Source organism: Sorex araneus, chromosome 1, assembly GCF_027595985.1.
Source record: "Sorex araneus isolate mSorAra2 chromosome 1, mSorAra2.pri, whole genome shotgun sequence".
Taxonomy (NCBI): Eukaryota; Metazoa; Chordata; class Mammalia; order Eulipotyphla; family Soricidae; genus Sorex; species Sorex araneus.
In genome coordinates this window covers 440,720,174-440,735,747 of record NC_073302.1, presented here as the reverse complement: position 1 = coordinate 440,735,747, position 15,574 = coordinate 440,720,174, and the positions used below count along the sequence as shown (strand labels likewise).

The 15,574-nt window shown below is 42.2% G+C and overlaps 1 protein-coding gene across 1 annotated transcript; it reads right to left on the bottom strand.

Moving 5' to 3' along the window:
* Window positions 1-9,674: 9,674 nt before the first annotated feature.
* Window positions 9,675-15,322, bottom strand: LOC101558240 (prolactin-inducible protein homolog). The gene is made up of 4 exons (XM_004608329.2): window positions 15,191-15,322; window positions 12,781-12,886; window positions 10,228-10,342; window positions 9,675-9,904 (listed from the first exon to the last, which is right to left on the bottom strand). Exons 1-4 carry the CDS (start codon window positions 15,283-15,285, stop codon window positions 9,774-9,776), a joined length of 447 nt encoding a protein of 148 aa, XP_004608386.2. The 5' UTR covers window positions 15,286-15,322; the 3' UTR covers window positions 9,675-9,773.
* Window positions 15,323-15,574: the final 252 nt, after the last annotated feature.

Below are 15,574 nucleotides of genomic sequence, written 5' to 3'. Positions count from 1 at the left end.
CTGGATTCCAAGGGACATCAGAAGACCTTGTGGCCGCCCACCAACTAGATGGTCAGATTTCTTCATCAAATCTCTGAATGAACGATTAGAGGCTCTTCCTGTTTCTGGATCGAGTAGGTATCATTGGGCTACACTAGCTCACGACAGGGACAAATGGAGACGTTACTGGCGCCTGCTCGAGCAAATCGAAGATCAACGGGACTACAAGTGATACAAGTGCTACAAGTGATATACTTGATGGTAGGATAAATGGGTGAATAAACTCAATACAATTCCATTTTTTTCCATTTACTTTTGGTAGCATGGTTTGCAAAACTGTTAGGGTTCCATTTGTAAAACATTCCCTCAGTACACCCTCTCCCAGAATGTCCACTTATCTTCCCCATTTCCTCGAGTTCCACCCCTTCTCCCTCAGTCAATCCTATTTCTCCGTTAATCCCTTCTGTGGTAAATACAATTTCTCACTTTCTTTTGCCTTTGAGTATTTGTTATTTCATTGCTTTTATTTTATATCCCATATATGGGAAAGACAATCTGTATCTGTCCATTTCCTTCAAACTTTACTCAGAATGATATTATCTAGATCCATCTGTATAGCAGTAAATTACATCTTTTTTAAAAACTTAATGATATTTTATTGTACTTATGTATCATAGTTATTTTCCAGTCATCCATTCTTGTACACTTGAGTTGTTTTCAAATTTTGGATATTGTGAATCGTGCTGCTGCAATGAACACAGGGGTGCAAATGTCTTTCTGAATAGAGATTTGGGGCTCTTGAAGAGATACCAAGGGGTGGAGTTGCTGGGCATATGGAAGCTCTATTCTCAGGTTTTAGGTTTTGTAGAAAGGCTGGGTCAGCTGATCATCCGACTAACAGTGAATGAGGGAGATTTCCCCCCCGTCCATGACAACACTGGTTTTGCTTTTTCAAAATATTTGTCATGTACACCAGTCTCATTGGTGTGAGATGTTATCTCATTGTTGTTTTTGATTTGCATATCCCTGATGAAAAGTTATTCAGAGCATTTTTTTCATACACCTTTTGGCTATCTGTATGTCTTCTTCTAGAAGGTTCTGTTCATCTCTTCCTCATTTGTTGATAGATTTGGTTGCTTTTTTCCTGTAAAGTTCTACCAATACTTAATCTATCTTGGGCAGTAACTGGATCAGATGAAATGCTAACACATTTTGATTATCTAAAAATCTTAAAAATGATTTTCTCAGCTGGGGAGCAAGAATAGGCAAATCTCAAAAAATCAGTGTAATCAGGCAAGTTTCCTCATGGTGCTTGCTTGGAACCATGCATGTCCACTGTAGCTCAGATTTCGGTGGTACACTGCAGATGCAGCATAGGATTCAGTGCCTTCCCCTCTAAGTCAAAAGAACTGGGATTAGGCTGAGCTGTATCTCTGGTTCACTGCTGAGATAAGGATAAACCAATGTTTGCATCTTGAGTTAACTGTTAGAAGCTTAAGCAAGAAAGTTTTCTAGGACATGACACGTAGAAGAGAGTTATCCATCTTCCTGTGAACAATCTTCTCTAGCATTGATTTGCATTAAGTAAAAGACTGATGAGAAGACTTTGAGGTCTAACAGAGAGGGTTAAGTACAAATATGGAAGAAACAGGAAAACGAAGGTTTCCACTCATTCCAGGAAGCTAGAATGTTCTTTGAATCTTGTTTCAGCAATGCTTTGTCACATATGATTGTTGCCATGTTTTTTGTCATGAACATCCTCTCTACCTTCTCCTTCTCCCCTTTGTCCCCTCAACCCCCTTTCTGGTCTACATCTGGCAAAGTTGAGGGATATTCCTGGCTCAGTGTTGGGGTATCATGTGGTACTGGGGATTGAGCCGGAAACTCCCAAATGTAAAATTTTATATATTCCTGTCCTTTAAGCAATGTGCCTTGCCCAAAACGTACATTTCTAAAGAACTTTTTCAACTTTTAGTTCCACAAATGTATTCACCCTTCACTCTGTAATTATTTTCCTGGGAACGTTGATGGTTTCTTTCATTGTGTAAGGGGAAAAGTGCAAATGATTGGTGAGGTGAGGATTGACTGATAGAACCTAGAGAGTGGGGACCTGACCTTCTTTTCAACATGGACCCAAGTATCAGTGACTTGGGGATGGCACCATTTCTCACTCAACTATCCAAACTTGGCAGAGGGGGTACTTTGGAACCCAGAGGCAGAGTCAACTTCATATCCTTCTGGAATGTGAAAGAAACCAGCTCCATCCCCCTGATACAATGAATGACGTCATTGGTGTATTTTGAACTGAGAGTCTGGCAGGTGGAGACTGAGCCCGTTTGCCTTTGGATTCAGAGACACAGAACCCAATTAGGATAGAGCTACTGAGGCCAGATGACACAGGAGAGAAGGTTTCTCTTCCCAGGAAGTATAAACTGGTGTGCCATCAGTAACCCCCCCCACATATACACAAAATACATACATGCAGAATCAAACACATGCAGTCATACACACTTGCAAAGTCATATACACTGTTCCCCAGTCATGTATATAATCTCTTCAGTCACATATATAGACATATATGTAGTCATACTCATAGTCAGAGTGGCCCTGCACACAGCCAAATGCACATGCAGAGGGTCACACAAAGCTTCCCAAACATAGTCACACACATATGTATGCAAATATATATATGAGCCACACATACAATACCAAACACACAACCTCTCAAAGTTATACACACAATTATACACATACTCGGTCACATGAATAGTATCCTATATACAGACACACACACACACAGTCACACATAGTTGTACCCTAATCTACAATCTCACATAGAGTCATACACAGTCACACACTGGGACTTGGGTTCACTGTATAAAGGAAGAAGCAAAGTTAATTGCCATGTATTTATCAATTTCACACTATTTGGTGTGACATATCTATCTCAACAACCACCTAAGAGGAACAGTCATAAAACCAGTATTGCAAGTTAATTTACATGAATAACACAGGTGGTAAGAGGCCAGAGTAAAAATTGTGTGCCTAAGTCTCTAATTGCGAACACCATTCCTCCTCATTACGCTATTTTGCCTCTTGCCTTTGAAAATGACAGTCTAATCTCGTTTAGACTGAGGGTCTGGTTTTGTGTATTTCTGGGTAGCAACCTAAGTCTCACATTTACCAGCTCAACCCGGCCTGTGCTACAGTGTTTATGTTGCATCCGGCTTAGCTGGGCCTCTGGAGTCATCTGTGCCAGCTCTGTGTGTGCAAAGTTCTCAGTGACTCACCCTGGCCCTTTTGTTACAGTCCCTGGATTTGGATTCTAAACTAGGTAAACGCAGGGCTTGACATGGGGCTAGGGGGCGGATACAGTCTTTTGTCTCCAATTGGCACTGCCTGTTGCCAGTAGCCTCCAACTAAAGTCCTGGTGGTAACAGGCTTCTCTGCCTTTGGCTATAACTGTGTCCCCAATGTCCCCAGTGATCATGACCAGCTTCCCTCTCAGGCCTTGCGCTGGTCGAGATCCAAAAGGCTGTGGGTGAGTTTGCATCCAACCATTTTACAGCACACACAGAGGCCACACTTCTCCACCCCTCACCCCACAAATCTGTCGCCAATTCCTTTAGTCAAGCTCCTTTGTCACAGCTTGTGTGTTGAGATTCTCTTGGAGCTCTGTTTGGTTTCTGTGAGGTTCCTTCTGTGGGATTATTCACAGAATCCTTCAGTCATTTGTTTTGTCTTTGTCATATTTTCCAGCGGATGCAGTTCCCCTCTGATGTGCCCTTCTCTGCTATCATGCCTTTGCCTTTACGGTTGTTATGTGCGTGGCTTGGTCTGGTTATGAGCTGTGGGGCTAAGGATTCTGCCAATAACCTGAAATGGAACCTCCTGAAATGCCTTCAGAGCTATCTTCATGCTTTGATGTTAGTATAGTGACAGATGTGTTTAATTTCTCACCCATATTATCATGTGTTTTTCCTAGACCTGTAAGGTAAGTATCAACTATTTGTTATCAGTCCTCTGGACTCAGTTATTTGAGACTCAAAACTTTTATTTTTCTTTTCTTCAAAGAATCTTCACACCATCACAGTATACTCTTCTATCTAGTGCTGGGGACCTTCCAATATCCTCACCTGTCAAAGTTTGCCTTCCCCTCACCTTATCTTTTATGGATTTTAATAGCATATAATAACATTCAGTGACCAAATACTTATGTTTTCTTTCAACATCTCTTTGTCTTGTGTTACTAGTGAAAGAGAAAATGGTAAAAGAGCAATTAGTAAGAGTCAAAACATTTTCATTTCAAAATCTCATGAAGTGCATCAACTTGGTGCTGACACCTCAATGGAGGACAGGAGAAATGTAAAACATTTTTAACAAAAAGAGTAGGAGTGGCACTCTAGTTCTTTGTGACCGCCATGGTTCGCACAGCTAATTGGAGATACTGAAGGAAGTTTGGGAAGGGGAAGAAGAATTGGTGCACTGAGATTTTGCATCAAAATCATGCTGCTTCGCTATTAGGAAAGATGAGGTCATAAAATTTGTTTATAAGTGGATGGACATGGAGAGTATCATGTTAAGTGAAATGAGTCAGAAAGAGAGGGACAGACATAGGACGACTACACTCATTTGTGGAATATAAAATAACATAATATGAGACTGACATCCAAGTATCGTATTCACAAAGGCCGGGAATATTGTTCCATAGTTGGAAGCCTGTCTTATGAGCTGGGGGAGAAGGCAGCTGGGATAGAGAAGGGATCACAAAGTCAATGATGGTTGGAGGGATGGTTGGGGATGGGAGATGTGTGCTGAAAGTAGATTAAGGACCAAACATGATAACCTCTCAGTATCTATATTGCAAACCATAATGCCCAAAAGTAGAGAGAGAGTATGGGGGAAAATGTGTGCCACAGAAGCAGGGGGAGGCTTAGGAAGAGGGGCCATACTGGGGATATTGACGGTGGAAAATGTGCACTGGTGAAGGGATGGGTGTTTGATCATTGTATGACTGAAACTTAAACGTGAAAGCTTTGTAACTGAATCTTACAGTGATTCAATTTAAAAAATCATTAAAAAATGATGCTGCTTCTTGGGCCTGTGACCAATATCCAGCCAACAATGTGAAGGCTATGTTTGCCAGAGAAAAATCAATAGAGGCCTGAAAAACATGCCCAGTCTTAAACTTATTTTTTTCTCTTGGATTTTATTTGCCTGTTCTCTTGACTCGTGCTGAAATTTTGCATTTGGAGAGAAATGGTTATTGATCTAATTCTGCTTCTCATGAATGAGACCCAGTAGAAGAAATGAGTGAAGACCAGTTCTTTGCACTATTTCCACAGTTATGTAGAAAGGAATGAGTAGCCTTGTTGGTCTGTGATGTCAGAGTCAACATAAAACATCTAGCTGGACACAGATAACATTCAAGGGGCAATTTGCAGCAGAATAGAGTGTGTTCATTTTGCCCAGGTCCCAGAGAGATCCTGCCTGTGGGGTTTTTTTCTTTACTCTTTCCTCTAGTAATGCTTTTTGAGACACCATGAATTATAAAAGTTGTCCAGAACAGTTATTTCAGGCATATCCATGCTACTACCAATGTCCCCAGGTACCCTCCCCACCCCCCCCAGACACCCTTGGCAGGCATGTACCAATTATAAATTGATTGCATATTCTTTGGTTTAATAAAGCTTAAAGGAATAGCAAATAGAATAATAACAAAATGCATCAATAAAAGTCAAATTGTGGTGATGAATTGTGATATGTTTTTAACCTCTCTTAATTGAGTTGATGACAAGCATATGAACCATTACTGAGCCACATGATGGGAAGGTTCTTTGTCTTTTTAAAGAGCTTTTTTATTTTTTTAACAGTTGATCACAGCTCACTTTATTGCCCAATAAACACATTTTAATTTTTTTCTAATTTTATTTTCATAAAGTTGCTCCCAATAATCTATTACATTCAATATTTCAACACCAATATTACACCACCATTACACCTTCTCACCACTAGTATATCAACGTTTCTTCACCACCACTCAAGCCCGCCCCACAGACAGATGTTAGATAATTTATTCTCTATTGCTTGTTATGAATAGTATAAGGTGTTTGTAAAGGTCTGTCTTACAGTGATTCAACAAAAAAGAACAAAAAAAGTAACGTATGAGATATTGCATGGCTGCAAAAATGGCTCTACGCTTCTGGGATCATGAAAATGTAAATAATTTCGTGTCTAAAGTCATCCCTGCAATGAGCTACTTGGGTTTGAGATTCATTTGTGAGTCTAGATCGTGGCTGGTAATGCACTTGAACGGCAGGTGGACACAGTTCGTGGGCTTGACAGCCAGAGTCCCAGAAGAGTGGGGAGGTGGGGAGGGATGGCCCGGTCCGAACCCCAGGAGGCCTGGCGTTTTCAGTTAGTCTCTTGGGCGTGGGGGGGGGGGCAAAGACAAGGAAAGAGCTCTTTTAATGCTTCTTACAAAAATGGCTTCAAGCTTCTGAATTCCCTAAGCTGTTGCCTGTCCATGAAGCTCTGTACAGTTCCTCTCATTTCTGAATACTAATCTAGCTGGATAGAGTTTTCTTGGAGAGGTGTTCCTTTCATTGAGTTTCTGTCCTCTATCCTTCCATACTCTTCTGGCTCCTGGTGTCTCATTTGTTATATCTGCTATGTATCTAATGGGCTTTCCTTTGCATAGAAGTTCCTTTTTTGATCTTGGTGCATTCAATATTCTGTCCCTATCTCTGGATTTTGTTCATTTTGAGTAGAATGTGTCTTGGAGTTTTTCTAATTATGCCTATTTTCACTGGGAACCTTTGGACCTCTTGGATCTTGGTGCCTGTCATCCTCAACTCTGGGAAGTGCTTCTTGATGATTTCTTTAACTAATGTTTCTTCGGACTGGAGCGATAGCACAGCAGGTAGGGCGTTTTGCCTTGCATGCGGCCGACCCGGTTTGATTTCTCTGTCCCTCTCAGAGAGCCCAGCAAGCTACTGAGAGTGTCATGCCCACATGGTAGAGCCTGGCAAGCTACCCGTGGCATATTCAATATTCCAAAAACAGTAACAACAAGTCTCACAATGGAGACGTTACTGGTGCCCACTCGAGCAAATCGATGAACAACAAGATGACAGTGCTACAGTGCTAATGTTTCCTCATCACATTTGTCTTTCTGTTTTTGAGGGACTCCAATGATTCTTATATCATTCCTTTTGAACTCTTGATACTATAGTTCTCCGGTGTACTGTTCATTTTTTTTTCAGGTTGTTGTTCCCTAGAGTCTTCTACCTTAACCTGAAATTCCTTGATCCTTTAAACAGCTTCTGTTATTCTGCTATTCAGAGTTTCTATTGTCATTTTTTTGGCATCACCTACCATCTTCTTTATTTCTGTCATTTCTGATTGTAGTAGGTTTTTCATTTTAACACACACTTTCTTATTTAAAATTTTTAAAATGAAACATAGTGAGATAGAACTACAGACTTACTTTCGTGATTATGTTTCAGTCATACATACAATGATCGAGTACCCATCCCTCCACCAGTGCCCATTCTCCACCATCAATGTTCCCAGTATCCCTCCTGCCACCCCCACCCCATTCCCCCGGTCTCTGTGACAGGTACAGTCCATTTTATTCTCTTTCTCCCCTTTTGGGTGTTGTGGTTTGCAATACAGGCAGTAAGTGGCCATCATGTTCAGTCTATAGTCTACTTTTAGCATACATCTCCTATCCCAAGCAAGGCCTCCAAGCATCCTTTGCTTTGTGATTCCTTTTCTATCTCAACTGCCTTTTCCCACAAGCATGTGAGGCCAGCTTCCAAGCTGTGGAGGCATTCATTTCATTGTCCTTCTGGTACTCCGATGATTCTTATGTTGTCCCTCTTGAGTTCTTCCCCTAGGTCTCTGACTTGAGCTAGAGCTATTTTGAGGTCTTTTTTCATTGCGTATTGTTGTCTGTATGCTTTCTGCAGCTCATCTTCAAGCTCACTGAGTCTGTCTTCAGCTGTAGTCATTCTACTGTTGAGGGCACCCACTGAGTTTTTTATTTTATCTACCGAGTCTTGTATTAATGCCACTTCCGTTTGTAGCTTTTTTATTTCTGCTCTCATTTCATCCTGTATTTTCTTGGCTGTCATTCCACTGTTTCTTTCATGTCCTCCTTTAATTTACTGGATGTCTGTTCCACCGTTTCTTTGAGTTCATTGATCATCCTCAGTGTTTCATCTCTGAATTCTTTATTGGAGAGATTGTACTTATGGGTCATCCCTGTTGAGGCTTCTGTACTCTTTTCTTCCTCCACTCCTCGTGGTGGGAATTTGCACTGTTTCTTCCTGTTGTGGTGGTGGTATGGAGGTGGGACCCTCCACTTCAATGTATACCTCTCGCTGCCAGGAAGAATTCTGGATGAGCTCGGTCAATATTGGCTACCTTTTATCCTTCTAGAATACTACCCTCCTCTTTGGTGCTCCTCTGTGACTTATATGAAGCCTCCATTGAAGCTTTAGTGGGGGGGGGGGTGTTCTTTTATAGTAGGCTTGTTCAGTTTCTTGTGTTCACTGATATTTTGTTGAGATTTGTTGTGTAGCCCCATCAGGGGCCATGTGTTTCAGTAGCTATGATGTGGGCCCTTCATAGGGTGCGGGTTGGGTATGGAGGCTGTGGGGACTCATCCATTAGAGAGCGACTCCGCCTCCCATTCAGGAATATACTCAGTGATATCAGCCATTAACCTGGCATGCTGAAGCAGCAGGCACAAGACTGCCTGTTGCTTTTCAATCATCCATCGCCATATTTGTTTGGTATGGGAGGTACACGCACATCCACATGCACTTAAGTGAGGGTGTCTGAGCATTTCTTAGATTCTTTTTGTTTATGATTCATAGAAAGGAACCAGGATGATGCAAAACTGGGCCCAATTCTTGGGTCTAGAAGTTGTACAGTGGATAGGGTGTTTGTCTTGCACCCAGCTGACCCAGGTTCCATCCCCCACACTCCATATAATCCCCTGAGCCTTCCAGGAGTAACCCCAGAGCCCAGAGCTAGGAGTAAGCCCTGAGGGCCACAGGATATGATTCTAACACAAAAACAGAAAACAAAATTGGACCTAATAATTCTTCCATGACTTCTAGCTAGTGGATCTGAATTACGCACTTCTCTTATAATACCTCCGTCCACAGCTCTACTCCTTGTGTCTAGAGAAGCCTCTTGAACATCTCTAGTGCGTCCCTGCAGGCCCCTTTCCATCCTTCACTCTGTAGCCTCTGGAGACCAGCGCCCTGAAATGCCACTTGGTCTGCCATTGTCACTAGTTCACAAGAACCATCCTAAGAGAGGAAGCAAGTGTGGCTGGATTCCAGGAGGAAAAATCTTTGCCCTGGCTCCATTGTTGAAACAGAGCTACTCACCTTCTGGGATCTGAAGTTGGTGAGTGTGTGGGGGGTGACAAGGGTAGGAGAGAACTTTGGGTACCTCTCACGATCTTTCCTTCATTTGCTGTGAATTTTGGAACCACGCTTTTGGTTCTAACCAAAACAAAACAAAGAAACAAACAACCCCCTTGCTCCTCTCTTCCCCCCGTACACAAATGGGCAGTGAGAAAGCCACAATTTCCCCACAGTGAAGTTATTTGAAAGACACATATTCTAGAAATAGTGGCTCTTCTGGGAATGCCATTTGAGGGAAGACACGCAGAGCACAGGCAAGCTTGGGAGAGATTTATTGCAGAGCCACTTTAATCAAGTTTCCATAGTGGACAGCCATGGGGAAGGGTATGAGGGAAACCGGGACTCCTTCTAATAATCAACTACAGTCAGGACTTTCTCCATGTAAAAACGGTTTGCTTCAATGGGCACCACTGCTTTATTATCAGGGCAGATGCCAAGTTCACGAATCACGTCAACGTAAGCTCTGATTTTCACGGTACCTGAAAGAGACAAGGGTAAGATCAACTCTAAGGACACTTACCCCACTCTGTAGTATCTGGTCATCTACTCCCAGGAAACATGCCATTAGATTCAGTTTCCTGAAATCATTTGCAGATGTCCCATCACATTTGTTAGACTTTCTCACATAGCCCCTTGTTTTTCCCTCATAGGCTGCTGACTGTTGACTGCTCACTTCTGTGTCTGCAATCCATTCCATCTCATCATTCTGTCTATTGGGCTTTCTCCAGATCCAGAGTCTTGTTTACCTTGAGTGTTTCCACCCCTAGTGGATAGTTTTTCCCTGATCAACTCTTGTACTTACTGTTGGCAGCAAAATCCCAGAAGAAGGTTCTTGGGTAATCATCACAGAGACAGGAGGTATATTTGAAGTTGAAAGGAGTATCCATTGGACGAGAGGCTACTAGGTAAGACCGAATCTGGGAAAGAATAGGTAGGCAGAGAGAATCCAGGGTTAGTCTGGGGACGGGGTAGGAATAGAATATCAGTAAAGGAAGGAGGAAGTGGAAGGGCAGAGAGCAAGACCAAAGGTGGGCCAGTGGCCCAGAGAGTTCACTTCTGAAATATTGTTTGAGCTGCTAAAGTGCAGGTCAGAAAGTTTTCAGCTTCAAATTCCTGCCTCGCTGTGTGGCCCTGGGCATCAGAGACCAAGGTTCTTGGATTGTCTGGGCCAGGATGGCTCACCTCAGGCAGCTATTGAGCTATGATGCCTAGTGACCCAACCAGGGCTGTAGGAGCTGGCCTGGAACTGCCCACCACCTGGCTGCCTCTGGCAGAAGGCCCACCAGCTCTTGTTGGCAGCACAGTGACCAAGGGACAGCTGTGGGACTGTGTCACAAGGCAACGCAGAGGATGTTAGCATCACGATGCACACTTGGTGAGTTCTATTTGTACTGTCGGTCTGGTGACCATCGAGTGCTGGGCTCATTGCTGCCCTAAGTTGCCTAGGTCTGCTCAGGAGACTGGTCCTCACTGACCCCAGGCCTTACAGGGAATTCAGAGCTCCTAACAGTTGACTAAGAATGTTGAGAGCTGATGCGTTTTGCAGTGATGCCTACCCTTGCCTTCAGGACCTTTAAGTTACGTTTGCAGCAGTGTGTCTTCATGAGCATGGATGGTTCATGCAGCAACATGACATCCAATTGTAATTGGATTAAATCACATGTAAGCACAGCACATAGGATTTGTTGTCAGAGACCAGGACATAGTTGAAGACCCTCGAGCAGAGCACCTGCAGTCCCTCCTCTATAAATACCTTCAAAAGCTAAAATTAAATATTTCTTTATTTTAAATGTTTTGTCCTTTGGGCTAAATAAATTGATAAAAATGTGTAAATGACCATATTCGAGCTTATTTGAAATAATATATTCATTTATTCAATGTAATAGTTTTGGTGAAATTCAGTGCATTTTATTTGCAAATTTGTAAACAGTACACTGCTTATAAATTCCAAAAACTTGATGAGGTTAGCAAAAGACACTGTGACACAATAAAAAAGCTTACTATAAGTTTTTTTCAACCCTAAAGTATTATATAATCTTTGTACTGTAATGCATGACTGAAGGTATTTTCTTTTTCTTTTTTTTTAAGTTTTGGTATTACTTTTTCTCTTTTTTTAAATGAATCACCATGAGGTACAGTTACAGACTTACAAACTTTTGTGCTTACATGTTAGTCATACAATGATCGAGTACCCATCCCTCCACCAGTGCCCATTCTCCACCACCAATGATCCCAGTATACTCCCACCACTACTCCCCTCCCCTTCCTTCCTCCTCTCCCTTCAACTCTGTGGCAGGCACATTCCCTTTTACTCTCTCTCTCTCTCTCTCCTTTGGGGTGTGTGGTTTGCAACACAGATATTAAGTGGTCATCATGTTCGGCCTATAATCTACTTTCAGCACACTTCTTCCATGCCTAGCGGCTCCTTCAAGCATTCTTTACTTCATGGTTCCTTCAGGTATTTTCTTCTTAAATTTATGTTTATGTTTGTTATAGTCTCTCTTGACCAAAAATTCCATTCCAGATACATTATGATCAAAAATAGTGAGTACTAGGTGTTAAAATGACACATAAAATGCATTTATTTTCCCCAAGTTTGTAACCTCTAAAAGCATTATATGAACAATTTAAAAATGAAAGGTACAAATTAAATTACTTGACTAGATCTATCAAAATTTTCTATAATAATTTTCCAGTTAACATAATTATTTAGGAATTCTTTATACTTTACGTGCATACTTGGGGACTTTTGGTTTGCTTATTTATTGTAGTAGCAGTGTTTTTAAAACAGTCATATTACTTAGGACAAAATTGATCACATGTCGTTTCATTGATTAAAGACATTTGTTATCTATGCCATCTTGATGAGAAATGGGCTTCCATTATTTATTATTGTAGATTTGGTTCTCACAAAACTAGTTAGCATACATTCTCCCTCCTCCTCTCAGTGATGGTTAGGATACACAAATGCCAAAACTGAACAGTTTATTCACAAAAACTTTCATCCCAAATCAGTCTCCACAATCCTTTGGAGGAACACAGACCCGCGGAGGAACACTTATCGATTCTACACCAATTCTTATATTTTTGCTCTTTTCCTTCTTGTTCTACTTTCGCTATAACCCATTTATTCATTTTTTTCTTATCCCAACCTTTTTATGCCTCTCACTGCAGGATTTCTTCTTGGAGTGAGAAGAATAGTCACCCCCAAGTTCCTGAGCTTTCACAGATTTAAACGCTTTGTATTCGTTATAGTTACTTATAATGAGAAGTAGTATAATAAAATGCGAATCTGACGGGCCAATGATGAAATGGTTGGATGTTTCTTGAGTTTACTGTCCAGGCTTCTACTTACCACCATGCATTCTCTCAATTCTGTGCTCACTCTAAGCTTAAGGGTCATTTCTTCATTTGATTTGACTGTTGTGGGCATCTGCATGTCCATTATCATCAGCTGCCGACTGATTTGGGGGAGAAAAACAGGACAGAGATTAGCAATAAGTCTGTGGGGACGGGAGTAGGGAATGGGTCAGGTAAGGGGAGAGTGAAGGGGCATAAGGGTGTGATGATTGGAGGTGGGTCAACTACTGAGCATCAAAATCTTCTGGAAATTTGATCTTGGCATATTTTGGGTGGGTTTTGTTTTTGTTTCATTGGGCAACCTGGTTATTTGTTTTGACCCTGTATGTCTTCTGTTTACCATTAATAAAAGATAAATTTTGAAAGAGACTAATAGTATAATTCTGTGTTTACCGGTTACCTGATGAGTGCTAGGCTTCATTCTCAGTAGAAAACTCCCTGTCAGTAGAATTTCATTAGGCAGAAGAGGTAGTACAGGGGTTAAGGTGCATGCCTAGATGCAGCAGACCCTGGATTTATTCCTGTGTACACTCAGTAATGTTCTGAACATCTCCAGGTGCAGGCCTGAAGTCCCTGAAGCATTGATGTGTTAGCTGGATTAATCCCAGGACCCAGGACCCAAACAGCACTGTATCCTTGGGTCTTCATATTATCCTACTAGCCTGGTTCACTGTGAATAACCAGGAAGGGCTTTGAGCCTTCTGATCACTGTGTCAGACGCAACCCCCACAACCACCTTTCTATGTCTGTCTCTCACACACAACACAAAAAGCCATAAAACAAAGCCACACAAAACAGAGCCCTACGACCTAAACATCTCAGTGTCCTGAAGGAGTTGTAGGTCCTCCTTGATCCCAGTTTATAGGATACTTGAATATTCTCTATGATTTCCCATGGGACATGTATGCAACCCTATTGAGGATTTGGACACATAGCCATGTTTGAGAACTTCAGATCTAACCCTACCTTCAGATCATACACCACAATCTGAAACAAAAAAAGGAAATGGGAGGAAAGGAAACCAACCAATCATTTTGCTCTATGAGTCCTATATTTAAAACTAGAGGAGTTACTTGGCTAAACATCTCTGTGAATCTAGGTTTCACAGGAAAGGGGGGAACTGGATTTCTTGGGCTGCGGTTTCAATGCCCCATTTTATCTGCACTCAGTGCCTGGTAGATGGTGGTGATGATTTAAAGTCTTCCAAACACTTTTATTTGTCAGTGGATTTAGGAATATAATCCTCTCCGTTTCCCCGAGAGGCAGGGCTCTCCTGGTATGACAGAGATACACCAGCGAGAGTTCCTGGCACACAACATTGAATGGCACCTTAATTAGCAAACTTATTTCAGCCACTTGTTCCAGCCCAGTGATAAGTGGGGTGACCATGTACATCTGCCTCCTTGATACAGCTTCTCTAACCATGAATAGTTTCCTCCAGGACAGAGCATCTGTTTCGGAGTTTACAGCCAGAACCACAGTTCCAACCCTGTCTATTCCAAACCCGCTTCCCGTAGAGACTTCCTACATTTTCTGAAATCCTTACTTCTCCCCTGGTGGTTCTCTATTTCCTACTTCTTTTCACTTGCCCCAGTTTTATTTTTTTTCAAACATGAAGATTCATGTTGACTTTTGAGTCTTTAGAAATGTACCTTCCTAGCGGCTCACTGATCCTGAGCTCCCTGGCACCCACGTGGATGGGTGAAAGGGCATATCTTCAGAATGTGAAGATTGCTGGGCTAACCATGGGCCTCTGATCCTTCAGCAAGTCATGCAGAAACTCACCAAAGCTTTTTATAGGGAATAAAACTTTGGAGGGTACAGGGCAAGAATCTAGAAGGTACAGTTTACTAAGTAGGAATATGAAGAGAGATGTAACAGACAGGACATGAATCTGAGCCTTACAGCAAAACTAAACTCATTACAGCTAACGTCCAATCTGGGAGATTATTTACATTAACAACTAGCAAGCACCATAGAAATGTGGTGGCGGTTGACTGACAGGGATTCCTAAGAAGAAAGAAGTGAAATTAGACAACAGATTCTCAAGAACGGAAGGGGATGAGAGGTCTCAGATATCAAAACAATTTTCTGAAAGTAGTATGTAGCTTGTTTTGTTGTTTTAGTTTTGGGGTCACATTGGGCAGGGCTCAGAAGTTACTCTTGACTGCATTGAGGGATCACTTCCTGGTTGCCTTTGGGGACCATATGGGCTTCTGGGAATTGAACCCAGGTCAGCCACATGGAAGCAAACTCCTTGCTGGTACTATTGCTCTGGCCCATGGTGTGTAGATTTCTAGGCTAAGCTAACCCTCCTTGCAAGATGTATTTCTCCCCCCACCCCCACTCCATCTCCTACTAACCCCTCCCTCCAACATCCTCCAGAAAAGCAAGGATTGACTCACTCAGTTTCCTCAGCATTGTTGGTCCCCAGTTGCAAGCAGGCTACCAGGAGAAGGATGGCCTGGCTGGCCTTGGGTAGGAGTTGGAGGAACTGCATGCTGGAGGAGGGTGTGCGGTGTTCTAACCAAGTGGGATCCCAGGGGCTCGGCGCACTTCTTATATGTAGATCAGGAAGGAAAGAGTGCTGCCAAACTGAGCCACGTGGTCAGAACTGAAGGAACCTTCTCCCTTCAGATCTTTCCTTATTGAGTGAAAGTTTGTTTTGAGCTAAAGTTTGCTAAAGTCAACATTTAGCTAGTGTCAGTGTCTGGGATAGAAATTGGATTATCCTTCCTCGTTGTCTTAAAGTCCGAGTTTCTTGAGTGACCAGAACCTCAGAAGATACG